Source organism: Taudactylus pleione, unplaced genomic scaffold (assembly GCF_031769625.1).
Source record: "Taudactylus pleione unplaced genomic scaffold, aTauple2 ptg000055l, whole genome shotgun sequence".
Taxonomy (NCBI): domain Eukaryota; kingdom Metazoa; phylum Chordata; class Amphibia; order Anura; family Myobatrachidae; genus Taudactylus; species Taudactylus pleione.
Window position 1 is genome coordinate 12,972,747 of NW_028284457.1, and position 27,025 is coordinate 12,999,771.

General features: G+C 40.6%; 1 protein-coding gene across 7 annotated transcripts in view; it reads left to right on the top strand.

Annotated features, from left to right (window-relative positions):
- FAM13A (family with sequence similarity 13 member A) overlaps window positions 1-27,025 on the top strand; it is a 243,391-nt gene that overhangs the window by 178,468 nt on the left and 37,898 nt on the right. For 5 of the 7 annotated variants that reach the window (XM_088464435.1, XM_088464434.1, XM_088464438.1 and 2 more), the window contains 6 exons: window positions 942-983; window positions 3,043-3,249; window positions 6,210-6,393; window positions 10,347-10,423; window positions 14,315-14,357; window positions 18,792-18,939. In XM_088464435.1, the coding sequence (XP_088320561.1) occupies window positions 942-983; window positions 3,043-3,249; window positions 6,210-6,393; window positions 10,347-10,423; window positions 14,315-14,357; window positions 18,792-18,939 (701 nt within the window). The remainder of the gene's footprint in view (window positions 1-941; window positions 984-3,042; window positions 3,250-6,209; window positions 6,394-10,346; window positions 10,424-14,314; window positions 14,358-18,791; window positions 18,940-27,025) is intronic. The other 2 variants (XM_088464440.1, XM_088464436.1) reach the window with 1 other exon arrangement.

Sequence of the window (27,025 nt, forward strand, 5' to 3'; positions counted from 1 at the left end):
TGCAAGCACGGGGGAAAATATCCATGGGCACAAAAATGACAGACACTGCTCTCCAGGATCAATAAAAACATACTTGTATTGAGAGATACAGATACATATATATATATATATATATATATAGTACTGTGTATATGTATGTGTATGTATATATATATATATATATATATATATATGTGTATATATATATATATATATATATTTTATTTTATTTTTTCTCAGCTATTGTTGTGGAAAAAATCACTTAGTTTTACCCAGAACAGTTCACATAAAATGGTTACTGTCATTTGATAAATTCAACATGCCTTTACACAGCATTTACTTTTAATTGACTTTTGTGTGTAGAACATCCACTGAAATATGGCTGCATGTTGGCAACGTTTGACTTTGTGTCTTGCTGTTTTTATGTAAAAAAAACTTGAACAATGTAAAGTGTATATTGTATGTATTGTAGGAGTTGAAGTAACTTAGATATTTCTATCAAAACAAGTTTCCTTTTCTCCATATAGTTATACCCTTATTTACATGAAATGAGCTCATCTATATACACACATCTTTTTCCTTTATGGGCTAAGTATAGAATAGATACTGATGAAGTCCGTTCTACCATAGGCATAAAAGACAGCTATAGTGTTCTATAAAAATCCTGAGTGCATTCTCCTAAAGTGAGTTTTGTGTGCTCACATATTCAGTACATTGAAAGCAATCTCATTATTTTAACCTGGGGATGGCTTCAACATAAAAGCAGTTTGCATGATGCGTGTGTGTAGGGGATTAGATCTTGACAGAGGATCATGTTTTAATCCACTTTTAGAGATGATGCAAACCTCTCTTCAACAGAGATAAACAGGGAAATAACCAGGGCTCTTGACTTAACCAGTATATTAAGTGCTGAGTTTTACAGAACTATTTTACTTAACAGAGTTTTCTTTTCTTTTCCGCAGTGGTCACGTGGCCCAAGTCAACACTGTCCCTGCTGGTAGAGAGTAAGTTACTAATCGTGTGTGTGTGTGTGTGTGTGTGTGTGTGTGTGTGTGTGTGTGTGTGTGTGTGTGTTGAAACATAGCTGTGCAGTAGTTAGCATTATTTTTGTTCCCTTATGATGTGAAAAGGATGCTTATGTATAATTCCTAAACATATAACCTACATCACACCATAATATACTTGCAAACTGCTTATACTGCTATTTTTTATGGCAGTATCTCAGAATGCAACCACAACCAAATGCTGCAAATATCCAAAGACAATTCGCAAAATATATTTATTTCTTCTATTTCTATCCACCTTGTAGGCAGCACTCCTCACACACAACTTTTGAAATCATGCAGGTGCCCTCGATGTGAAGCTCCCAGCGGGGTTCACCAATCTTAAGTCTTCCAGCTGGGGCCGCTCAATGCTAATACAGAATCCATATGCAACTTGTTGCCAACATTTCAATGTTTAATCAACATTTTCCTCAGGGTGCACCCTGAGAAAAGTGTTAACTAAACATTGAAATGTTGGCAGCAAGTTGCATATGGATTCTGTATTAGCATTGAGCGGCCCCAGCTGGAAGACTTTATTTTATTTCTGTAATATTTTGTCAACTGATTTTCATTATTATTATTATTTGTATTATTATTATTATTATTATTATTATTATTATTATTATTATTATTATTTGTATTATTATTTTTCTTCTTCCCTTTTTATTTTATTTTTTAAAACTCTTAAATGTAAATGTAATAGCCTGTGATTTGCGGGAGCCAGCACGATTCCAGCGAGATAGTAACTAGATTTAATGAGGCAACTAATTGTTGCTTAAAATGTGATGATATCGCCAGAATCGCTTTTACATTTGTCCCTTAGGCTGATTACCCTTTCTCATTGCAATCAATTGCATGCAGTTCCCATGAGCACTTGTAGCCAGGGTTCAGCCGCGTAAAATCATTTATCTCTAAGTGCTAGTCGGTATTAAAGCCAATGGGTTCCACTCCTATTTACATGCTCTTACTGGGATGTCAGTCAGAATCCTCACGAACATCGGCATCCCGACTGTAAGTAGTGCGGTTAGGGGGAGGGTTAGGGTTAGGCACACTAGGGGGGAGGTTAGGTTTAGGGTGGGGGGGGAGATGGGATTAGGGGTAGGGTTAGCATACTTACTGACAGGTGTCGGTATCCCAATTCTTTTGGGATTCCAGCAGCGGGATCCCCAGCGCCGGTATCCCGTACCCAGCACGTTTTAACTATAGCTAAAACATGCTAGTAAACGTGATATTTTGAAAACTTATTTTTTTTATTTAAATTAGTTTATTCTTTAGGTTATAGTGTGCGTATGAACTTTTTTCTATTCATGGCATTTTTGCCTTATTAATAAGTAATTGCTAGGTCAGAGAAGACCATATGGGTATAAAAACTTTGGCATTCAAGATCAAGCCATACTACAGTGCCTTAAACACCCATTCATGCTACCAGATAATGGGCTCAATCCAATTATATGCAAAGGGGACGAGGTTGCAATGGCAACGCCGTAAAAAAACACTGGCAACGACACGGAAATTTGTCCCCCTCATGGCTCGATCTCACCCCAGACTCTTACACCGCGAGTCCGGCGGTACCATAAGTGTGGCATACAGCCACACTCACTCGCTCTGCGAGTAACTTGCACCTAATTGGCTTGCACTGGATATCCCAAGGTGGGAGTAGTAGTATAAAGCAGGCTGGTGACTAGTGACAGTCTAAACAAGAAGCAATATAGAAATCTTTGACTATCTTCTTACACTACAAGGCAATCTTTTAAGACCCCGATGAAAGCAAGATCACACACCAGATCACTTGAAAACATTTATTGCCACGTTCAGGTTTATGACAAATTGTGGGTGTTTTTGCACCTCATAAAATATACAGCTTTCCTCAGCACACTAATGCACTTGTAATTAAAAGATCCAATGTATGACTTCTTATGACTCCTATGTTGTTTATGTGCATTTGGAATGCCAGAGGTTTTATATTCTTGCACTGAAGAATATTTCAAATTAAGCTTCTTAAAGTATGTTTCATCTACAGCAGATTCTCTGCTCTGGTCCACAGACTTTTGGAGAGGACAATCAGAACCGCTGTGGAGCAACATCTATTTGATGTACTTGGCCCTGGAAGTCAAAGTTCCGAGGAATCTGAGTCGGGAACATCCTCACCCTCCACTAGCTTATCTGCAAGACAAAGGAGGAGACATCTGAAAGAACAGGATGAGAGCCGGAAAAAACCTAGAGACATGTAAGGAACTTTTTGTGTATTTATTTTTGTACCTTGAAATGTTCACTGTAATATGTTATCTGAAAAGAGTAGATGTTGCTTTTAAAATCTTTTTTTTTTAGCGGTGTATAAATAAAAGTATAATTTTTTTTTTTCTTCAAATGATGACAAGAAATCTGTCCCATGTTGTTTTCGGGCCAGATAATTACACTGATGCAGATTATTAAGGAGTGTGTACTGCCCAAATCAATGCCCCCTTGATGGCTCGGTCACACACATGCGCTGAAAAAATTGTAATTTGCATTACTGGACACCATAATGGAGACACCATGGCATTACCACCACTGACTGAGACCATGATGGCCAAGTCATCCTTGTGTAGTGTGTTAAGGATTGGATTGGGGACACTTGAGGCTAGAATACTTAGATGAAACCTGCAAAATGTCATGCAGAGAACAGTTTTGATAATGTTACTCATGTCTAGTGAGAGTACTTGCATCTAGCAAAATATCCAACACTGGTTGTGCCCCTCTTACAGGAACACTGCAAGCTCTTCCGCAGCAGCAACCATATGTCCAATGACACTTTTTGTGTTTTGTCTATTAATAATATTACTAGTCTGTAATGACAAATATCATCAAAACACAACAGAAGGAGCGTACACACTAGACTATATGCTCCCTGAGCGATATCGTCTAGTGTGTCCCCGGCAGGCTGTGGTCAATGTTGTTCATGACATTGAGCACACCCGCTGAACGATATCATTAACGACATCTTTCAGCACCAGGCTCTCTCCCCCATTCCATAACATGCAGCAACCTGATGCAGTGGCGTAACTAGGGTGCCCAAGGCAAATTTGAAAAGGGAGCCTTCCGCCCCGCCCCCCCCCCCCCCGATGTGCGTGCGCGGCAAGAAAAATGGGCGTGGTCACTTAAAAATGGGGCATGTCAACATGACACAACCCTTTGTTTTCACAAACAGCGCTGGCGGCGATGCGTGTGTTATGCACAGCCTGAGCCCGCCTCCTAGTGCTATTGGGCAAGCGCTCAGGGGGAGGGAACGGGCTCAGCTGTGCAGCACAGGACCGGCGCTGGAAGCCTAGCGCCGGTCCTGTGTAAATGTGTAGTGCTGACCGCACTCATTGCGGTCCGCGCTACACTGGCTAACTAGGGCAGGCGGGCCGGTACCGTGGCCGGCGGCGCCCCCCCCGCGCCGCAGGTCCCATGGGGCCCAGGGCACGCACCCCACTCGCCCTGCCCTAGTTACGCCACTGACCTGACGACATCGTCAGGTTGGCCTGCCAGTTCACCCGATGAACGATAATGACGAACGACCCGTGGGAACGTGCGTCGTCGTTATCGTTCATCATTTTTGTGTTAAAAATGGACGATAAAGTGGACGACTGAACGATAACGATATCGTTATCGTTCAGTCGTCCACATTAATCGCCCAGTGTGTACGCACCTAGAGTGAAACAGAAGAACATTAGAAATAACAAATACATTTTATTGTATTTCTTTTCAATAAACATTTGAGTTAAAAAAAAAAAATATAACAAAAAAAAAATTATAACAAATACAGTATTAAACTATAAATCTGGGTACACACTAGACGACCAGCAAATCTTGCTGATGGTCGGGGTGATTACCATAGACATAACTAGAATATTTAATGAACAACTGAACGATGTGTTGTTCTGTCCTTCATTAAAGTGCACTGCGCACCGCATGTGATATCTTGAGATTAACCGCACTGCCGGCAGATCTGAAGATGCGATAAATTATGCACGGGAGCATGCAGTACTGCGTATACACTAGATGATGTGGACAATTTGTTGTTTCAATTAATCTAAAACCATTTAATCGTCCTAAATGAATTTCTCAATAAGAAACCTTCGGCCCAGGCGTGCCGTGTAAAAATGCTGATATATATTCTAGGACACCGTGATTCGAAAAAATTTGTTAACCACTGGTCTAGTGTGTACCCAGCTTAAGAAACTCAGGGATAATAAATCTAGATCCAGTGAAATGGAGTACATACTCTGACCAAACAAGGAGAAGCAGTGAACAATAAACCAAGAGACCAACAAGGATACCTGAAATAAAATGAGCCAGGGATCACTTGGTCAGGCCAAGCAGTAAAGGCCAGCAGGAGAGGACAGATATACTTCAGAGTAATATCAAAACACAGGAAAAAAAAGAAGAGTAAAGGAATGGAAGGAGAGATCATCTTGTTGGTGTGCTTAGCCGTATGGCAGATAGCAATTTCTATTAACTACACAAATTGTATTTTCTATATAGTTTAGGTTGTGTAAATGACGGGAAATCTATAATCTACAATGTATACCTCCATTTTCAGTGATATATAGTATTTTATACCTCTATCAGCAGCACTCTTCTTGGTTCAGAAAATCTTTATCAGGCTAAAGCTATTCAACAACGGCCACTAACATGGCACCAGTGCAAGAAAGCAACGTATCAGGAACATAATGAAATGACTGATCACGTAGAGGGATAGCGGCACAGAGGCTTTATCATGGGAACATTCATATTTACTAAGAGACTAGGGAGAAAGCATAGTAATAGGCACATAAAGTGTTGTAGGCTATAGCTGGTGAGCTGTTCTACAGTAAAAACAATGCTTAAGCTAATGATAGGATGTATGATTAAACCTCCTTCCACATCTCCTACTCTATTAAAAAAATATATATATATATTCAAAATGTAAACAAATTTACATAACAACTGTATCTAACTTTGGGGCACAGGAAAATGGGGCAACGCGTGATTGCCTAATCTGCCCACATCCACATTGATGTAATATATTTTTGACTGGGTATTGACTTGATTGACCTACCACACAATGACTTATTGATCTTTATGTGTGACACATTCTACCTGTAGATGGTGAAGTTTTTGTGTATTTCTTTTTTTTTTGTTGTTCTAATTACCTGCACTGACCAGAGTTTGCTTTATTTTTAGGGAGATGATTAACAAAGAAAATATCCCTTCTGGGTGCGGGAGCCTAGAAGATTGTGGTGTGATGCCAGAAGTGGAGAAACTTCAAGAGAACTGTTCTGGATATATAGAGGAGAGGAGCAAACCAAAGAGACAGAAGTCCAGCAGCAAGCTTTCTGAGCTCAATGACAATCAGGACAGTACTGCAGTGAGTAACATATATACCTCTGATACATATGTTCTCTGTCTTCTGGTCTGGTAATGTAACTTGACCAGTGGAGTAAACACGTTTAATAAAAATGCCTCAGGCATGTCTGATTGGACGCTGCATGTAGAACAGTGATCAGTCCATCTGCCGTCCTGTAGTCTGAGAGATGAGTTTCAATTACTAGCTACTGTTCTAGTATATCCAGCACCAACACCTTGTTGGGAAATTGATTAGAGCAAAGCTTATAAGGTGCATCCCAGCTAATACAGTTTTAATCTGCTACTGGATATAATGTAAAAAACGTATTCAAATTAATAATGTCTATAATTAGATATTGGCATTATGAGTGTGTGCAGCTTAAACTAGTGATCTTCCTTTATTTTATTTTTTATTCATCAATAATTTTTATTAAATATTTTCAAAATATAACTGAGGGGGGGGGCTACAAAAAAGGGATAGGGAGGGGAAAATGGGGGAGTACAATTGGAATGGTAAAACCCATGCATATAAGTCACAATGTATAAAGGGATAAATGTGAGGCGGGGGGGGGTCGTTCAGGTGTCTCTGTAGACTAAATAGCAGGGTGACACTAGTGCAGTCAGTGAGTTGGGAATGGGTAGGTCCATCCCGCTCAGTCACATATTCCTGACAGTAGAACCACTTAACTATAGGGGAGGATACAGAGGTGAAGTATGGAAGGCCAGAAGTCTATCTCAAATGCATACTCTATTTTCTTCACAATTATGTGGAGAGGAGGAGGAGAAGGGATCCTTCCAAAATTGCACAATAGAGGTTATGGTAACAAAGATATGGCCCAAGATCCATCTGTCATGTTTAGGGATATTGTATGGATAAAGGTGTAAAAGGGCCACCGCAGGGGGGAGAGCTCAACAGGAGTGGATTAAACGTTAGATTAGGGGTGGGCAATAAGAAGACCCCCTGCTGTTGTAGAACTACACATCCCAACCTGCCCTGCCACAGTTTTGCTATTTGGCCATGCTGAAACTGTTGCAATGCTTGCTGGGATTTTTAGTTCAACAGCAGCTGGAGGGCCGCTTATTGCCCACCCCTGCTTTAGGTAGTAAAACACAAACAGAAAACAAAAGACCCAATTTGTCGGCCACGTGAGTGTGCATTTTTATCGTTCAGAGCCTTTCCATTAGCAGATAAATTGAACGACTGAATGATAAATCGTTCATCATTCAAATTTATCTGCTAATGGATAGGCCCTTTTACTGTTGGTGGGCTGTTCTGTCTGGCTTAAACTGATTGAATTTCCCACCTCTTCTCTCTAAGGGGTATATTTACTAAAGTGCAGGTTTTTAGAAGTGCAGATGTTGCCCATAGCAATCAATCAATTATTGACTATAAACATAGTCAAGGGGCTATTTGGATTTGATTCTGTGTCTAGTATTTGTATCAGCCAAAGTCACTGTATTTAATAATAAATGTGGCACACTGGTCCTGGATTTAGTAATAGTTAATCTGCTAATAATTAGGCTGCTCGCTATTTATGTAGTTGGTATGTTGCAATGCATATGTATGCGTTTACCTATTTTTCCATTACATTTATGCTTTTTATTAACTCACAAATGTGACCTTGTTATTCTGTGTTCTGATTTAGTGCTGTGTGACCTATTTTCCTTGTTGTTATATAAAACTTTAAATATAGAATGTGTATAAAAAAACACACGCACCACCTTCCCTCCAGAGTGGTGCATTATAGGGCAATCCCAGAAGATATTATCTATGTCCCCAGTGTGAAAGCAATTCCGCCAGAATATTTTACGCCTTTTATTTTTACTGGAAATAAATAGGTGATCTGTAAAGTTACCAAAGTCACTAAGTAACAATAAAAGTTAAAAATGTGAGGAAAAAACGTAAAATAAAATGAACATACAACTATTTATATGCTAATAATACAGTTCTGGTAGTGTAGTAGTTGCTACAAAATATGGGTTCCTTGAACTTAGTCAGGGTTGATCCAGAGTTTTTTAGGTTGACTCTTCATAATGACCAATCCTGGATAAATCATGCGGTATGTGTGCGGATCTAGCTTCTGCATTGTAAGGGTTTGGTGGTTGAGCTTGCTTTAATGAACATTACATACTGATTTGGTGAAAATGCAGAAAAATTTAATGGAATTAGAGCAACTTGTGCAGAGGAGAACATTATGGCTGCTCTGTAATTTAGCACCTGGCCAATTCATATCAGCGCTCCAGTGCTTTTCAGTTGGACTGATTGAAACCTTAACACGAGGACTAATCATAACTTGGTTCATTATCGTACTTCTACTCTCATGGTGAAGCCAGTGGCAGCATTTGTATTGGAAATATGTATACAGGTTGAGTCTCCCATATCCATAATGATTGGGACCAGGGGTATTTTGGATATCGGAATATTCCGTATTTTGGAATATTTACATAAAATTATGAAATATCTTGGGAATGGGACCCAAATCTAAACACAGAATGCATTTGTGTGTTATATACACCTTATACACACAGCCCGAAGGTCATTTTATAATATATTTTCAATAATTTTGTGCATCAAAAAAAGTTTGTGTACATACATGAAATTCATTTATGTTTCATACACACCTTATACACACAGCCTGATGGTTATTTTATACAATATTATAAATAATTTGTGCTTTAAACAAAGTTTGTGTACATTGAACCATCAGAAAGTAAAGGTTTCACTTTCTCAGTCATGCTAAAAATATTCCGTATTTCGGAATATTTGGATATGGGAGACTCAACCTGTATCACGTTAGTTGCAATGGAAATAAAGTGTGGCTGTAAGGAGCTGATAGGACATTCTGAAGACTCATCATATGCACAATGACTTAGACAAACCAAGTGAAGCAATTGAAGTAGTGCTGACAGTTTATCTCTCCATATGTGTGATGGTGACATGGATTGATGACAGAGACACAGCCTCTTACCATTATACAACACCAAGAAACTAACTAGGCATAACTTTTCTTCAGTCCTTAATCAGTAATAGTGACAGACCAGCATTTTATATTTCAGCCTTTTTCTCGTTAAATGCAGCAGTAAAAATGGTGCAGGTTTACATGGGAATGAAGTTACCAGAGCACTACATGATGTGATTGCTGGATTCTCTTGACGGCATCTTTAACTAAATCAGTGGATTCCAGCACAAATGATGTTGCTCGCCATTGTATTGGATGAATAAGCAACATAATACTTCAGTTTTTTCTTCATCCAAAAACTTGCTTTGCCCATTATAGGAATATACTGAATGTAAAAAAGATGAAGCTTTTTAATACTAATTATACTTCTCACTGAAAATTTCAGAAGAGTTATGACCATTTCTCATTTCTATTTAACGTGTTGATATGGTTTTACAATTTTCAACATTCTCCATGACCTTACTATATTCACAGTTTATTTTTTTCCATTTCAAATAGATGACAATTGATCAACATCGATGTTGTGTTTTTAGGGCTAAATCATCAAACATTTACTAACGGACAATTTAATGATTTTTTTTTAAGTATTAGTAAATGTGTGATTTAGCCCAAGAAATACAACATCGATGTTGATCGATTTTCATTTACTTCCAATTGACTCAAATCGATTAATATTGAGCTTTAGTAAATATACCCCTTAATAAGGTATGGTTTCTTTGTTAATTGTGACATCTCAAAGTGATCCACTTTGAGCATGCTAATCATTAGTTCATTGTCCCATTTGCTTTATTTGTAGAAGACAAATGAGTTACTACAGTAGTACAGACTCTTAACTAATTGTCATTATGTAAGCTTTAGTTCTCTAATACTAATTACAATATTGTTTCTATGTATGGAAAAGTACTTTGCTTCTGGTTCCAGAAAAAGAGATTCATTGAAATAATAAGGTATAACCCTCCCACAAGAAGACCTTCATTGCAATTCACATGCATTTCTCTTTGTGTTTCTGTTGCAGAGCACGGAAAGCTTTGTCACCTCCAGAGGTGTAGACAGACAGGAGTTCAGCAACATGGAAGTACTGTCAGAAACAAGGTCATTGCATAGAGATTTTTTGCTGCATATTCCCAGTAGAGAAAAATATAGTGTTTGGTTAGGAGCCATCGCATTGACTTTACTTAGGTCTCAGGAAATGAAGTGCCATACATTTAGAACACTGGGGATATTTTTCAGGGACTGCACACTGTTTTTGCTGCATTGAGAGCTGCAATTGTACTCCGGGTATTTATGTGCATGGTCACCCACCTTATTGTGATGTGTTCACACAGCCTGTGCTGCAGGATTCTTCATAATGTGGCTGCACACTGGCTGAGAAGAGATGACCATGCCACCAGCAGTTACATTGCACATGCTGCCAGGGCACTGTAATAACAGGAACCAGAGCCGAAAGCACTCCCACTGACATCACTTGTGATGTCAGTGGGGCCGGCCCCAGACGGTAGTCGTTCCCATGGGAACGCCTCCGCCTAGGCAGCCACGCCCCGTCCCACCCACCAAAGGGGGCGTGCTGTCACTCAACATCGACAGCACGCCCCCTTTGGTACGAGACCCGGAGCGACGGTTTTCCCCGGGAGCTGGCTCCATCGTGCGCATGCGCACTGGGCCACCATCGACCCGCTTGCGAGCGCATTGCCCTCGCGAGCGGGTCGGAATCAGGCCCATAGTACGTAGCACTTTACAGGGAATATTTTGTCATTTATGCCAGGGCCTACCTCAATGGAGCTTCCAATCTCTATTCCCTATCAAATAAACACACATACATAGTTAAGCTGGGTACACACTAAACAACGATGGACAACCGTATGGGTCACGAGCCGACATATGGGCCGGCCGGTACACATTACACGATTCGGTGCCCGATATGTCGGCACCAGCCGCATCCCTCTGCACGGGTCCGTTAGTCGCATCGTCAGATTGAACTGCATGTAGAGACGACCTGATTATGCTACTGACGACCAAACGGGAGCGAGCATGAGTCGACCTTGCCAATTTTGACGATGATATATCGGCCCGATATGTTGGATCGAGCAAAATATGGTCTACTGTGTACCCACCTTAAAGGTTAATTTTTGTCAGAAGCCAATTAATCTGGAGTATGGAAGGAAACCATAACACCTGAATGAAGCACATGCAAACACAAGGAGAACATATAACCAGGGATGTGTAGGCAGGGGAAACAGGTATTTTGATATAAAAATTATTAGAATAATACAAAGTAGATATTTATAACTTATATACATCATCTTTGTTTATTGTAATCATGTTTATAGTTAGCACTCACCAGTTTTGTGGAGCTCCCTGGCACTGCAAGGAGATGAGAGATGAGGCAGCAACAGCTCAACCTTGCTTCTGTATAGTCAGACACTGCTTGCAGAGCTGGTGGCGTGGCAACACCATGGGCAGTAAGCTGCACAGAAAGAGAGCTAATAGAGGCATGCCTCTGAGTATGGGAGGGCGTGGCTTGAGCACTGATAGGCACCTTGGATGTGTCATGTGATTAGGAAGTGCACGGCACTGTTTAGAGATCAGAGCTTAGCAGCAGCAAGAGAAAACACAGTGATGCAGTTAGGAGAATCAATGGACACTGAAACTTAGTGTAGTGAGAGAAGAGTTACAGTAAGTAGCGGGTGAGACAGGCTCCCAGCACTCATACACACGTGGGCCTCCCCACCCATTGACCGCACTGCACGTCACTGCATGCAATTCCACACTGTTTGTGCCCTTGACAGGAATTTAACTTACAACAGTCGCACACGGATATACAAGTGTCACAAATCAAATTAATCAGTGCAGTATCCTGGTGCACTTTGGTCACAATGCATTGCATCTAAGACACATATCTAGGCAAAAAAGATGCCCACAGAGAGGGTCTGTTTGTCATGACTGCAGCAATAGTGCATGAGGACACATCTGTACATGGTAGACAATGGCTGTTTAGCTTTAATTGAGCTTGCATCCTATCTTTCTATATATGTAGTTCATGCATCCTGACCTACAATGTACTTTGTTACACAAATCTCCTTGGTCTTTAAGGGTACTACCATAAAATAAAAACAAAGGTAAAATGAATCCCCTACACCCCAGTGCCATCTGCATTGTTGGAACCTTGGTTAGAACCGGTCACCCACATAAGTAGAGAACAAGCATCATTTGTTGAGTTATTACGCATCTTCAGTCCAACCAATGCAATTAGGTATCAAAGTGTTTTTAATTAATTTTACATTTGTTGTTGTTTTATGGTGGAATTAATAGAATTAACTTTTAAAATTATCTCTTCACTTTTTGCGAAGGCATCCAGAGATCCAAAGATTTAAATTGGGAACTATTTTTGCAAGTTAGTTTTAATCAGAGAAAACTATATTTACATTTTTGAAGGTAGACTTTGTGCACCCAGCATTGTTAAGTCCAAATATTTAGGGGACCTATTTATCAATTATTTGTAGGTGATTTCAGGGTACCCGCAAATAATAAGTATCGGTCGTATGTATCTACGTGGGACTGCAGCAGATATATAAGAGATATCTGCTGCAATCCTCCGGTTTCATTCCCAAAAGTAGTTCCCATAGAAACCTATGAGGGCTTCTTTCTAGTCAAATTTACCAAGCATGCCGGAGCCTCGCCCCAGCAGCTAACTCCAACTGAAGATGGTGTCATCCATTGTAGCCTAAAGGCTACATATCATAGAAGTTACCCATGCAATTGTTTGCTAAAGCAGTTACTTTACTTTTACACATTGCAGGGATGGGCTCTGTCCCTGCATGTGTGTGATGATATATCCCTGCAGTAGGCAATTTCTTGTTGCTGCAAAAAAAGGTAATCCGAAAGTATAATCAGGTCAAAAACACAATAATTAATAAATGAGCCTATTAACTGGTATACAATCGGGAAACCGGCTTCCCGACTGTCATATCCCGGCGAGGGTGAAATGCCGGGCGTCTAGATGTAGACTCCTGACATTTCCCCGACGCCGGGAGACAGGTGCCCGACATCCCGATCGAAGGGATGCTGGGCGCCGCGGGGGGGAGGGTTAGGTTTAGGGCACCCGGGGGGGACTTAGGGTTAGGCACCCCCCCGGGAGGGTTAGGGATAGGCTAGGGGGCGGGAGGGTTAGGGTTAGGCACCCCCGGGGGGAGGTTAGGATTAGGCACCCCCCCGGGGGACTTAGAGTTAGGCACTTAGAGGGGGGATTAGGGTTAGGCACTTGGGGGGGAGGTTAGGGTTAGGCACCCCTAAGGAGGGTTAGGTTAGTATATACTTACCTTAGCGACGATCTGGATTTCCAGCGCTGTCGGGCTTCCGCTGCCGGGCTCTGCTCATCTGTCGGCCAGACGCTGCCGGGAATCGAACCGCTGGCCATGTGGCCGGCGGTATTTCCTACCGATTCCTATTAACTAGGTGTTTTATTTGTTCAAGATTATACATTTTTAAGTATTGCTGAAAATGTTGCCATACCTTGGTAGTTTGTGTGAGTCTGCACAAATTAGGTGATGGACTCACTCCTGCTAAGTGCAGGTATACAATATAGGCATGTTTAGCTTACATATGCTGTGCAGGGTCGGACTGGCCCACAGGGGTACAGGGGAAATCCCCGGTGGGCCTCACCTCTACTTCTAATGTCAATATTCAGACAGTGCACTCGAATTATACATTGTTACTCTCTTACAGGGTCAGTTACCTGGTAGAGCAGGACCATGGATGAACAGACCATGCACTGTAGTATCCATGTTGTCTGCATGCTATGTCCTCTATAATGGCTGGCCAAGCATCCATGTTGGCTGGCCACACCCCTTAAGGATGGGCCCCTACCACTGCCTTTCCCGGTGGGCCCTTCATGCCCCAGTCCGACACTGATGCTGTGTCTAATGTTCTAATTGTTTTACCGTTTAGAAGCTTAGAATTAGAAATATATATTTTGTCTTTCTACAGCAAAGAGAATGAACATGACCGAGAATGTTTGCGATTACAGCCGGTAAGCCATATATATCTTAATTTATTTCTTTTTTTTAAATAACATAGAAAAATCAAATGGTATTTTGCCTATAATGATAATGTCTACAAACCTTTCTGAAATGAAATGTAAGACACCTTGCTGCAAATACAGTCAAACCCTTTATTATTTATCATGAAACTAATACATTGGGCAGATCAGTTTACAGACCCAAGATCAGAAAAATTTGACATAACCTCATGGAATCATTAAAGTGGACCTGTTACCATGTGGAATTAAATTTACCCCCTGCTGTCCCCTCTTTTGATTAAAGGCTGTGGCAGCTGTCCAGTCAGCGCACTTGTCATATGAAATGTCAGCTGCTGGGTAATTTTCCTGCCAGCCACAGCAGGGCTGACCTGGTAAGACTCCTGGCATTCTGCAGGATTGGGGGAGGGGGTGGGGAGCTTACCGGAAACTTGTTATCACAGGTTTACATCTTTAATGTCACATTATCTCCACATTATGGGTATTTATTTTAATGATGCTTTTTTAGACATACTACAATAAAAATTCCACTCCAACCCATTTGATGTTTTTGTCTACATTTCAACTTCTATTGTTTCTTCTGGAGTTACATCATGCCAGTCTATTTATTAGACTGGGTGTACTAAACCAAGTATTGGAGGGTTTCTTATCCCCCAGGCTCCTGCTCAACCACTGCCACATGCAGGAGACTCTTGGGTTTCATGTGAAAGAAGTTGAGTCTTGTGAGGAAGGATTTGTATTTTTGTCTACTGACTGGTCTTCTATTCACATCATTTATATATAAGCAGTGATGCAGTGCGGAGCACTACAGCAGTGTTAGCTGAAACTTCCTGCAAATCCTTTCCAATTAAATGTGGTTTCTGCTTTTCATATCTGTCTAATTTACAAGCTGTTCTATCAGATCTGTGTCTTCCAGATGTGTGTGATAGTAGGAATCCCAAGCTGGAACCATTTATATATCTTTTTATAACCTTCCCTGCTTAGTTACAGTCCATTATACATTTGTTCAGCTGCTTAGTTGTGCTCATGGTTAATGAGAGTAAGCCCAACATCCCTGTAGCTTAGGCTGGAAACAGTGTTGATGGCAATTCTAGGGTTGTCTTCATCCAGCTTAATGTAACAAGTAATTCAAGTTTTGAATATAATTGAATGTCTAGACTAATACAAATGTCACAATCACCTATTTAAGTTTTTTTCCAAACTTTTAAATCGAGGAAACAAATTGTACATTGAAATATGCATCTCTCTCATGTTTGTTACCCTGCAGAGTTAATTTATTTTTACTTAGTCCGTGAAATGTGCAGCTTGACCAGAGCCGACCAAATGTTTAATGTTGCCTGTCATGGTGCATACACGATGGGGTTACTAGCATAAGTACCTGCTTAATAAACGGACATAAGTCCTTGTCCTTGTGTTCAGTTTGAAATAGTAGTGTGAAGGAACAGTGATACAAGTTCTAAGATATCCCACTATGCTATGCCCCCCTCTCCCCCATAGTAACGCCAACGTATCTCTGGCCTGATTGATGGACTGCAGAGGACAAAGGAAAAATATGTTTAAAAAATATATATTTTTTATTTTTCTTGTTTTAGAAAAGTACTTAAGCTTTTTCCAAGACCTGGTTCCGTAGTACTGATGGTGATGTGTGTTTTTGCTACATTGCTTTGAATGTATAAGTAGAGATTATCTGTTTCTTCCTTAATTACAAACTGCAAAGTAGATTGTACGTGGTTTTCCTTGTATCCCTCTGAATCTGACAGGAATGAGAACAGTATTGTGAGCGAAAAAGGAGATTTTACTGAAAATGCAGACAAAAGACTTCCACAATGGCACCAAATCTTATTATGTGGTTTTAAGAGGTCATGCAAATGTGAAATTCCTATTAATTCCTTTGGTCTTTTAAGCCTGTTGCTGGGAGAGCTTGTAAACATAACTCTAGCAACAAGTCTGTCATTGTGATCGGTGATGGGCGCAGAGCATTAGTGCTGGACGTGGGAGGAAATATGCAGAGCTGGAGTAAAACCTTCAGGGCCCTAAGCACTTAAAAGATGTTGGTATATATTTTGTTCCCCCAAAAAAAATCCTAAAGAAAAGAGATCTCCAAAATTCTCGTCAAGGCCTTTAAAAACCTCCAAATTTGGAGAAACTCCCCATCTGGCAACTCTGTACTGAGCGCCACTGCACTCACTCTTAGTGGACGACTGAACGGGACAATCGACATGGGCCGAATATGAGCCATGGCGGACGGTGTGGCAGTTTATCAGTTACCAGATTCTAATTTTGTTGTATTCCCAAGATGAGTGTATATCATTAACGTCTATTAGTACTATTTTATTATTCATTTTATCATTGTATATAGCCCCTTTTTGTGGAAACTTGTTCAGCTGCACCATTTGCAGTTTTGCATCATATGGTCAATGGTAAATCCAGCAATGGAAAATGTATGTGGTCCCCCCTTCCCTTGATGCCCTAAGCAAGTGCTTATTTTGCTTAATGACCCCAGCCCTGGGAATATGTAATGCATGGTAAAATACACCCACTTCCTTTTTTCACAGTTATGTTCTACTTACAGATTATTATGGCTAGCACGTATCTGTCTTATTTATTTAGCCCCTAACACCAGGTACTGTATTTATAATGGGCTTTTTACTGAGATGGCAGGTCTAAGGTACTTTGTATATTTTAGATCAAATTAGAATTCATGTGAAATAGGGATCAGCTTCCGGAAAAGAATTTCTACAGTGCTAATCCAAATCTAAAAGTATTTTATCATTTCATTTTCTCCTAGCTGAATTTAGATGATCAGGTCTGCTGCCCATTACAGCACAATTTAGTCAAAATGTAACACGTGTATAAGTTGCAAACCCACTAACATTTAACAGTGGAGTGTAACTTAAAACTTATGTACACTGACATGTACTGAGTATCAACACTATTAGGGACACTGGGCAATTTTATAGTTTGTTTCATTTAGTGTTGTACTGCAAATCTAAGCTACGTGCAAGTCTGCTAGTTGCCTATGAATAGAGATGTGCGGTTCGGTTCTCCAGAAATCTGAATCCACCAGAATTTCGTAAATCTGGGTCGCGGTTCTGATCTTTTTGCGGTTCGAAATTTGGATTTTAAATCCGAATTTTGGATTTTGGATTGAATAAATTACATGATTTTATCTGTTTTTAAAACTTTTTATCTGGTTTTGTATCTGGATTTAAAAAAAAACAAACAAACAAACACTTGAGGGTGATTTGCAAAACCAAATCCAGATCCAAAACCTTGAAGGAGATACAGATCCAAAACCAAAACACGGGGGTCGGCGCACATCCCTATCTATAAAATATGTATTTTAGTGAAGCCTAGGGAGGTTCATGGCATTATTGTATGTATGCCATTATTGCATTATCTCCTTGCATCGCATTGTAAATAAAGCTAGATGAAATACCAATGTGGGGAGGTTTTTTATCTGGTGTTTTCATTGTCATGTTTTATTCAATATTACATAAACAGCGTTTTGAAAATTGTCCGCTGGTTGGCAAAGTAGGAAGTGCCGACTATTTTCCTCAGCCATTTGCTTTGAGAGGGTTAATCTGAGACATGCTGTATCCTTGAGAAGCATTAAGGTTTTCCAAGTGATCCGACACTCCTCGCTCTCTCTCATGCTATCCAGTGTACTATCTTTGTGTGATTTTGGCTCTTGCCCAACACTTGTATTGTTTCCAGCTGAGTTGCCAAACTCGGCTGCTGGCTCTATAAGCTCAGTGCTGCCTCAATATCCAAAGCTCCCCTATAAATAGCATTAGAGTGCGCCCTCCTCCTCCTCACACAACCCTGCTAGGAAATATCCACAGGACAAGGGGAGTCATTGCAACCAGCACACGGTTTAGTTGGCACAGAATGATTAGCAGTGCCTGTAAAGGGGATTCAGATGCATGTTTTTCTTCACACTATCGCCTGTTCAGCCTTCTTGCCTGAGGGAGTTCATCGAAGAGTGTGGTTGCTGCATCAGCCCTAGCAACAGCAGAAACATTGTTCCTCATGTTGAATTTTTTTTTTTGCCTCGTCATTGCTGCTGTCAACAAAAGGGAGTGGCAAATCCTCAAAGCCCAATCTGACAAACCATGCAAATAAATCTGATGTAGCGGAAAAGGCAAATGGTTCAAGGAATGAGGCTGCTATTTTCTTTAGGAGCGAGGGAAAGTTCAGGGCACACAGAGGGGCGTTGTGTTCTTCTGACGGATCATTTCACCAATTAGCATGCAAGGGTCACGGAGCATGGAATCAGCAGGGTGCAGGGAAATAGCTTGAGCTGTGGATATTGTCCTGCCCTCCTGTGCATGGTGAGGAATGTGCCACTGTGCATTAACTGCTGTTTCCTATCTTTTTTTTTTTTTTTTTAAAGAAACTATTTTCTGAAGACATTTTTTTTTCCAGACTGTAAAAATGAAGATTCAGGAGCAACAGAATAACGCTGAAATAAGACCACAAAGAAGCCTGGAGGTAGACGTTGGTCAAGAAGGCTTTGTCCCAGAGGTACCTCGCTTGGACCTCACCTCTCTCTGTGATGACAGCAGCTGGGAAGGTAGGAAACATTTGCATGAAGTTTTTTATATGCCTATGTTTTTTGGTCTCCATATCAACCAAGAGTGCTCTTCAAAAAATATGTTTTACCTGTCCATTGTATAGTCCAATGGTTCCCAATCTGGGGTACAAGTACCACAGGTGTATTCGTTGTGATGTTCAGTGGTATTTGAAAAACCTGTAATGGGGGAGCGGGACGGGCTATCCATGTGATAATTAGACACATAGGGAGAACAGCATTCTAGGAATCACTAACCCCCCCTGATAACAAAATGAAAGTGTATCCCTGTAAAAGAAAACCTATATGGACTACAGTTTTATTGTCAATTTTACATTTTTCATAAATTGTAATATGTGAGAAATATATCTCTGCAAGAATGAACAAATTCAACCTTTTATAAAGCTGATATATTTTTTTTTAATTGATGAAGGAATGTTTTAAAGGTGCAGGCTCTCCAACAGCTGTGTCCTGTATGACATACATGCATTACTACAGTCCCTACATGTTTACCTACAGCTGTGTTCTGTATGACATACATGCATTACTACAGTCCCTACATGTTATTTACAGCTGTGTTCTGTATGACATACATGCATTACTACAGTCCCTACATGTTATTTACAGCTGTGTCCTGTATGACATACATGCATTACTACAGTCCCTATATGCTATTTACAGCTGTGTCCTGTATGACATACATGCATTACTACAGTCCCTACATGTTATTTACAGCTGTGTCCTGTATGACATACATGCATTACTACAGTCCCTACATGTTATTTACAGCTGTGTCCTGTATGACATACATGCATTACTACAGTCCCTACATGTTACCTACAGCTGTGTCCTGTATGACGTACATGCATTACTACAGCCCCTACATGTTATTTACAATCTGAGAAAAAAAAACATTTGCATCAACTGACTGAAAGATGAAAATGTAGATGAGTTTGTGCATTGATCTCTTGTTGTATAAAATAAATATTATTTAATGTTTCATACAGAGCAATATCTAGTTTAAGAAATAGGGTGAGATGTATCAAATGAATTTTGCGGTAAAGACTCCGAAAACTGCTGTTTTTCCCCATATGTTTTCGGGGGCCGTTGCAGATATCGGACTATAGTCCTGCATTGTTTTCTGGAGCATGGCCCCTACAGGCTAACACCATCTGTAGGTGGAATTAGTTTCCGTGAAATTATGCATAGAGATCTGCAAGAAATCTATCCTTTACTTGGCGCTTGTGCACACACATTTCTACCGCCGGGTCAGAAAGACGGGAGTGAAGACATCGCTGCGTTAGCTGTATATTGCGGAGCAGTTCTGGCAAGAGTTTAATGCAGAATACTGGAGATAAACTGATCAGTGATGTGATTTGGCTGAAATGAGGAATATTATGTAACTTGGCTTATTTATGTGAGCATGAAGATCGGATTCTGAGTACACAGTAATATGTGATGTATTATTAACTTCTGCTAAAACACACATGGCTTGCTTACACTGCATTGCGTTTGTGTGCGTTTGGTTTGTGTTTAGATGCATTTACATGTGTGTTCAGCTAGCACATATTAGATGAGCATCTTTACCAGAATAGGATGCAGTAGGAAATGTACAGGATGTGTAAATGTTTGTCAACCCCATCTCATTGTTTTTACAGTATGTTTCTATAAGGCTGAGATTTTCAAATATGTTGATTCACATCAGACAGACTGAAATGGAACAATGCTTTAAAAACCACTGCAGCTGAACACATTAAATGCATGTAAAACAATGAATTCTAGCCTTAGAGTTAGACAGCTTGTACCATGCATGTTCATCATTAGGATAAAAATGGTCACCGGACTCTTCCTACACACATTCTGGTACTGTAATCTGCATCACCATGACTTTGGATGTCATTGCCAGACATCTCTTGCCTGTGTTAGGTTTCATTGTCACGTGCCTCTTACTTCTGCAGCCACTTGGCATTTCTGTGGCCAATTTGGTGCAGCTGCAATTTGTTCCCCATGTCCTTATCTAGTAAAGCCTGCTGTACATTGGAAGCTCTTATTACCACAGATACAATACTTCATCATTTCACATTTTCATAAATGTGTTATTAGGCCTTTTACATTTGATAGTATTTATGGCTTTGATTGCTTTGGCTAGATGGGTTACTGTTGATCATGTAAACACTTTGATTGCTGGTTGCAATATTCCAAATGACAGAAAAACAATCAGTAGCAACCCTGCACCAGCAAAAATTACTATTGCTTAAATACAACCTGTTAATTAACCAGGCAGGTATTATAATGCTGTGATTTGTCCCTTAACTTATTTTTTTACTATGCCTTCAGGCTAAGATACAACCAAGTACAGTTTTGTTTGATTATTGCACCATTATTGTTGAACAATTATTGTTTGCAACTATACATTATCCTATTACAGTGGTTCACAAACTTTTTTTTTTTACCACGGCGACCTAGAGTATCAGCATTGTTCTCAGGGCACCCCTAAGCCAAAATTTTGTTATTGAGAAATTTAAAAAAAAATGAAGGTAAAGTGAAGTAAATTGTGCTTACCTGTCATCCTTAGGGTCAGTTATGTTGTGGTGGACAGATTTACGCTTCTGTTTGTCCACATATTTACATTACATTTACCAGAAATAATTTGATTTTGTGCTGGACCACCAATCTGGGGCACCCCTGCAAGTGTCCTGAGGCACCCCAGGGTGTCACGGTGCACAGTTTGGGAACCACTGTCCTCTTAGATTGTAAGCTGTCACGAGCAGGGCTCTCTTCCCTCATGTGCTTTATCTTCCCTCACTTATACCATCATTTACTACCCAATCTCTAAAAGGGCACGTAACCCTTGGGTTCTGCCGCCCTGCTGCTTATTTTGGGTATTATGACTGCTGATGCAGCAATAAGCCTTATCCATGTCCTGTAAGTCACTTTTCTTTCTTGTTTTGTTCATACGGTTTATGTACTTTGTGAGGTGCTGCGGAGCCCTTGTGGCGCCATATAAATAAAGGATAATAATAGTATACTTGCACCGTTGTATCAGTCATTATAATGTATTTTTAAATTTGGACAGTTTAGCAAGACTGTGAGAACTCTGGAGTGGTAAGCTGGGTACACACTGTACGATGTAACAAATCATGCCAATTCCACTACATCCCAGAACACCCAGTATAGAGCGTGTACCACTATGCAGTCTTCGAACACCGGCATGATATATCAAGTCAGAGGGGTTGTATCAAAGTCATTGTTTCTCTTGTACACTATGTGCAGCAGTGATTACACACTGCACAATGTGCACCACATCGTTCATTGCATCATCCCATCTGACGTGCAGGACATCAGATGGGACGAGCAATGAATGACGACAGTGAATAACAAATTGGGCATGCACCAGTGGCAGATCCAGGGGGATGTGATTGAAGCGATCGCCCCCCCCCCCCCCAACACAGCGCCGAAACACTGCTCTAGACAGTGCGCAGCCTCAAGGTCAAGGTGCGAGTCACGAGCTCGCGACCACAGAGTCAGTGCTGCTGGTTGATGGTTCCGCCTCCCGCTCCGCACCTCCTTCACCCTCCAGCTCCTGTCTGTGCCTGGGCACAATGCTGAATGCACTGCTTGCTCCTGATACCTGCTCTCTAGTTAGGTCACACAGGATTCGGAGTTGCAGAAGGATAGCGCAACGTGAGTCATGTGACAGCGGCTCCTGGGCCAGGCAGGAAGCAGCTCTGAGGTAATTAACCGTAATTAGAATGCTACCCACATGGATCCATGAGCGAGAGCGTATCCACCTCCCTTAATTATAACTTCTCTATTCCATCAGCTTAGGTGACGTCTGAGCTCATAATCCTCCCTCCACCCTGCCCCCCTCTGGTATGAGTACCCCTCTGGTATCAGTGGCACCAACAATTGGAGTTGAGGGAGAAATATATATACACATAGATATACACATATGATATACATATTATATATATATATATATATATATATATATATATATATATATATGTATATATATGTATGTGTATATATACAGTGAGGTGCATAAATATTGGGACATTGACAGAATTTTCATATTTTGGTCTCTATTCACCACCACAATGGCTTTGAAATTAAACAAACAAGATGTGCTTTAACTGCAGACTTTCAGATTTAATTTGAGGGTAATTACATCCAAATCAGGTTTAGGAATTACAACGGTTTCTATATGTGCCTCCCACTTTTTAAGGGGCCAAAAGTAATGGGACAAACTAAACAATCCTAAATCTAACTTTCACTTTTTAATACTTTGTTGCAAATCCTTTGCAGGCAATTACAGCCTGAAGTCTGGAACTCATAGACATCACCAGACGCTGGGTTTCATCCTTGGTGATGCTCTGCCAGGCCTCTACTGCAAATGTCTTCAGTTCCTGCTTGTTCTTGGGGCATTTTCCCTTCAGTTTTGTCTTCATCAAGTGAAATGCATGCTCAATCGGATTCAGGTCAGGGGATTGACTTGGCCATTGCATAACATTCCACTTTTTAGCCTTAAAAAACTCTTTGGTTGCTTTTGCAGCATGCTTCGGGTCATTGTCCATCTGCACTGTGAAGCGCCGTCCAATGAGTTCTGAAGCATTTGACTGAATATGAGCATATAATATTGCCCGAAACACTTCAGAATTCATTCTGCTGCTTTTGTCAGCAGTCACATCATCAATAAATACAAGGGAACCAGTTCCATTGGCAGCCATACATGCCCACGCCATGACACTACCACCACCATGCTTCAATGATGAGGTGGTATGTTTTGGATCAGGAGCAGTTCCTTTCCTTCTCCATACTCTTCTCTTCCCATCACTCTGGTACAAGTTGATATTTGTCTCATCTGGCCATAGGATGTTGTTCCAGAACTGTAATGGCTTTTTTTAGATGATGTTGGGCAAACTCTAATCTGGTCTTCCTGTTTTTGTGGCTCACCAATGGTTTACATCTTGTGGTGAACCCTCTATATTCACTCTTGTGAAGTCTTTTCTTGATTGTTGACTTTGACACATATACACCTACCTCCTGGAGAGTGTTTGTTTTTGATTTGGCCAACTATTGTGAAGGGGTTTTTCTTCACCAGGGAAATAATTCTTCTGTCATCCACAACAGTTGTTTTCCGTGGTCTTCTGGGTCTTTTGGTGTTGCTGAGCTCTCCGGTGCGTTCTTTCTTTTTAAGAATGTTCCAAACAGTTGATTTGGCCACACCTAATGTTTTTGCTATCTCTCTGATGGGTTTGTTTTGATTTTTCAGCCTAATGATGGCTTGCTTCACTGATAGTGACAGCTCTTTGGATCTCATATTGAGAGTCGACAGCAACTGATTCCAAATGCAAATGTCACACCTAGAATAAACTCCAGACCTTTTACCTGCTTAATTGATAATTAAATAACGAGGGAATAGCCCACACTTGTCCATGAAATAGCTTTTGAGTTGATAGTCCTATTACTTTTGGCCCCTTAAAAAGTGGGAGGCACATATAGAAACCGTTGTAATTCCTACACCGTTCACCTGATTTGGATGTAATTACCCTCAAATTAAATCTGAAAGTCTGCAGTTAAAGCACATCTTGTTTGTTTCATTTCAAAGCCATTGTGGTGGTGAATAGAGGACAAAATATGAAAATTCTGTCAATGTCCCAATATTTATGCACCTGACTGTGTGTGTGTGTGTATATATATATATATATATATATATATATATATATATATATGTGTGTGTGTGTGTGATCAGTGTGGTTTGAGTTAAATGGGAATTCATACCAAGAGCTTGTACATAGGTGCATTCAATGCACCTGTGCACAAATTCATCAAGGTGTGCTCCCACCAAATACCAAAAGAGGAGGTGATAGGATAAGAAAGAGGAGGAGTCCTAGTTATCATTAAAGCGCCCCCCCCCCCCCCTCCCTCCCTAAATGAAATGTCTACATCCGCCCCTGGAATGCACACTATACGATGTGTATGATATATCGTTTTGATCACTGTTGGACGATAGATTGTATAGTGTGTACCCAGCTTTGCTCTTGTTAAATTATGTTTACACTGGTAAATTATCTCTAAAGGGTTTAAGAACAGTAATTATGCTGGGTAGAGTCAGCCTTATCTACTTATGCATTACAACCTTTTACAAAACTAGTACAATTTTACTATTTGCATTGTAATTTCACCACACGCAGTATACTTTGGGCCTGATTCAGCAGCGATCGCAGTGCGCGTGCGCGAAGACTCCACTGTGATCGGGACTGCAAACGCAGTGTCCACGCAGACCCATCACAGAGTGATTGACAGGAAGTACCGTTTGGGGGAGGTGACAGGGGGGAGGTCAGCAAAACGCAGGGGTGCCAGTGCGTTTGGACACCGTTGCAGGGGTGTGCATAAATTAGCCACTGCGATGCCCTACGCAACTTTGGCTTCATTGCGTGCGATGTGGTTAGCAATTCCTGTGTAAGGTCAGGCCTTGTGCAAGTGTTCGTGAGGCTGCGATGGTACTCAATGTTACCGATGGTTTTGCAGTCTTGCTAAGTATTACGGATGTGTGTAAGGTGAGGTGGGCGTCCTTATGTTAGGCTGCATATGGCATTGCGGTTGCAATCATTAGCATATCCTCGCAGTGAGACTGCGTGCATAATCTCTACAGCAATCACAGTTGCGATCCGTACTGAATCAGGTCCTTTGTTTTCTGAGACCTTCACATATAAGGGGTCAATTCAATTAAATGCGATATAAATTTGCATGTTCTAGTGCAATGTACGGCAGTGTGCACATAACCTGTATGTACGGGTGCAAAATGCACTATGTAGGCTTCCACTGCCGACATTCAAATGCTATCCCAAAGGTACATCGTCTGCATCACCCCTACAATTAATTTAATTGAATTGCTCATAAAGAGTTTTCTGTTTACATATTACAGTAAATAATTTAACAATACAGCGCACATAACAATTGGATTGCATCGCGAGAAACCAACCTGACTCATCCAAGCCATGTATACAGTACAATCTGATTGCATTACTCTCAAATGTTACATAGTTTATAAAACCACAGAATATGCAGAGACTGTCTTATGTTTGTTCCCTTGGAACATAGCTTCACAAAATAGACTGCTAATAAAAGTTCCAGAGACATCCTTGCATAGAATTGTGTTGTATGGATTTTTTCTATTTGACTTCCACGTAACACTTTTAGTGACTACAAATTGCTACGATCATATTTTTTATTTCTCAGTACTAGCATCAGAATGCTGCAAAATAACACAAGTAGGATGGCGGCGCTTCTATAGTTAAAGATTTGTTGTGACATGTATGAAACTCTGCCACATGCTCACAGTTTATGGAACGTTTGTTTGGATGCCTGCCTGTTTCTTATGGGTGAATGCACTTTTCGCTAAATTTCATACAAGCGCCAATGCATTGCATCACTGCAGTGCTAAGACTTAGCTCTAGGAATCTGGGTGATCTCTTCCTGATCACTGCTTCAGTTCCCATTTTGTGATAAACCCATTTCAGCTACAATGACCTATATTTAAATAAAGATATAATAAAGTGTAAATTAATGCAGAAGAACAACAGATGGTTGTTAGACATCTGCTGTTCTACCAAAATGTTTTTCTTTCTAAACAGAGCATCTGATATCCTAGCATTACAGGCAGCTAGAAAGCCACATTTCTGTATCCCAGGGCCATCATGGTCCCTGGAGTCTGTGTCTGTGTCTTCTGTTCTTGAAGTAATTTTACCATGTAAAGTGTACATTGGCCAGCCACTACATATAATTTGTGTGCTGTCTAATAACTTGACAGCCCATGCACGCACCCATATCCACACAGTACAATAGAGGTGTTGCTCCTTTAAAGCTTATGCTTGTTAGATTTCTTCTTTATTTCCAGTTGTCTTCTTATACCCCTTTCACATCGCAAACCTGCCTCTGACCTGGGATTTTGAACACTGGTCCAACCCAGCTGCAACCCATTTCACACTGCACCTTCTACCAGGGTTATTCCCAGGTTGGCTCTGTTCACACTGAACCCGGGTCAGCCATGTAAAACCCTATGGATGTCATTAAAATTTGACCT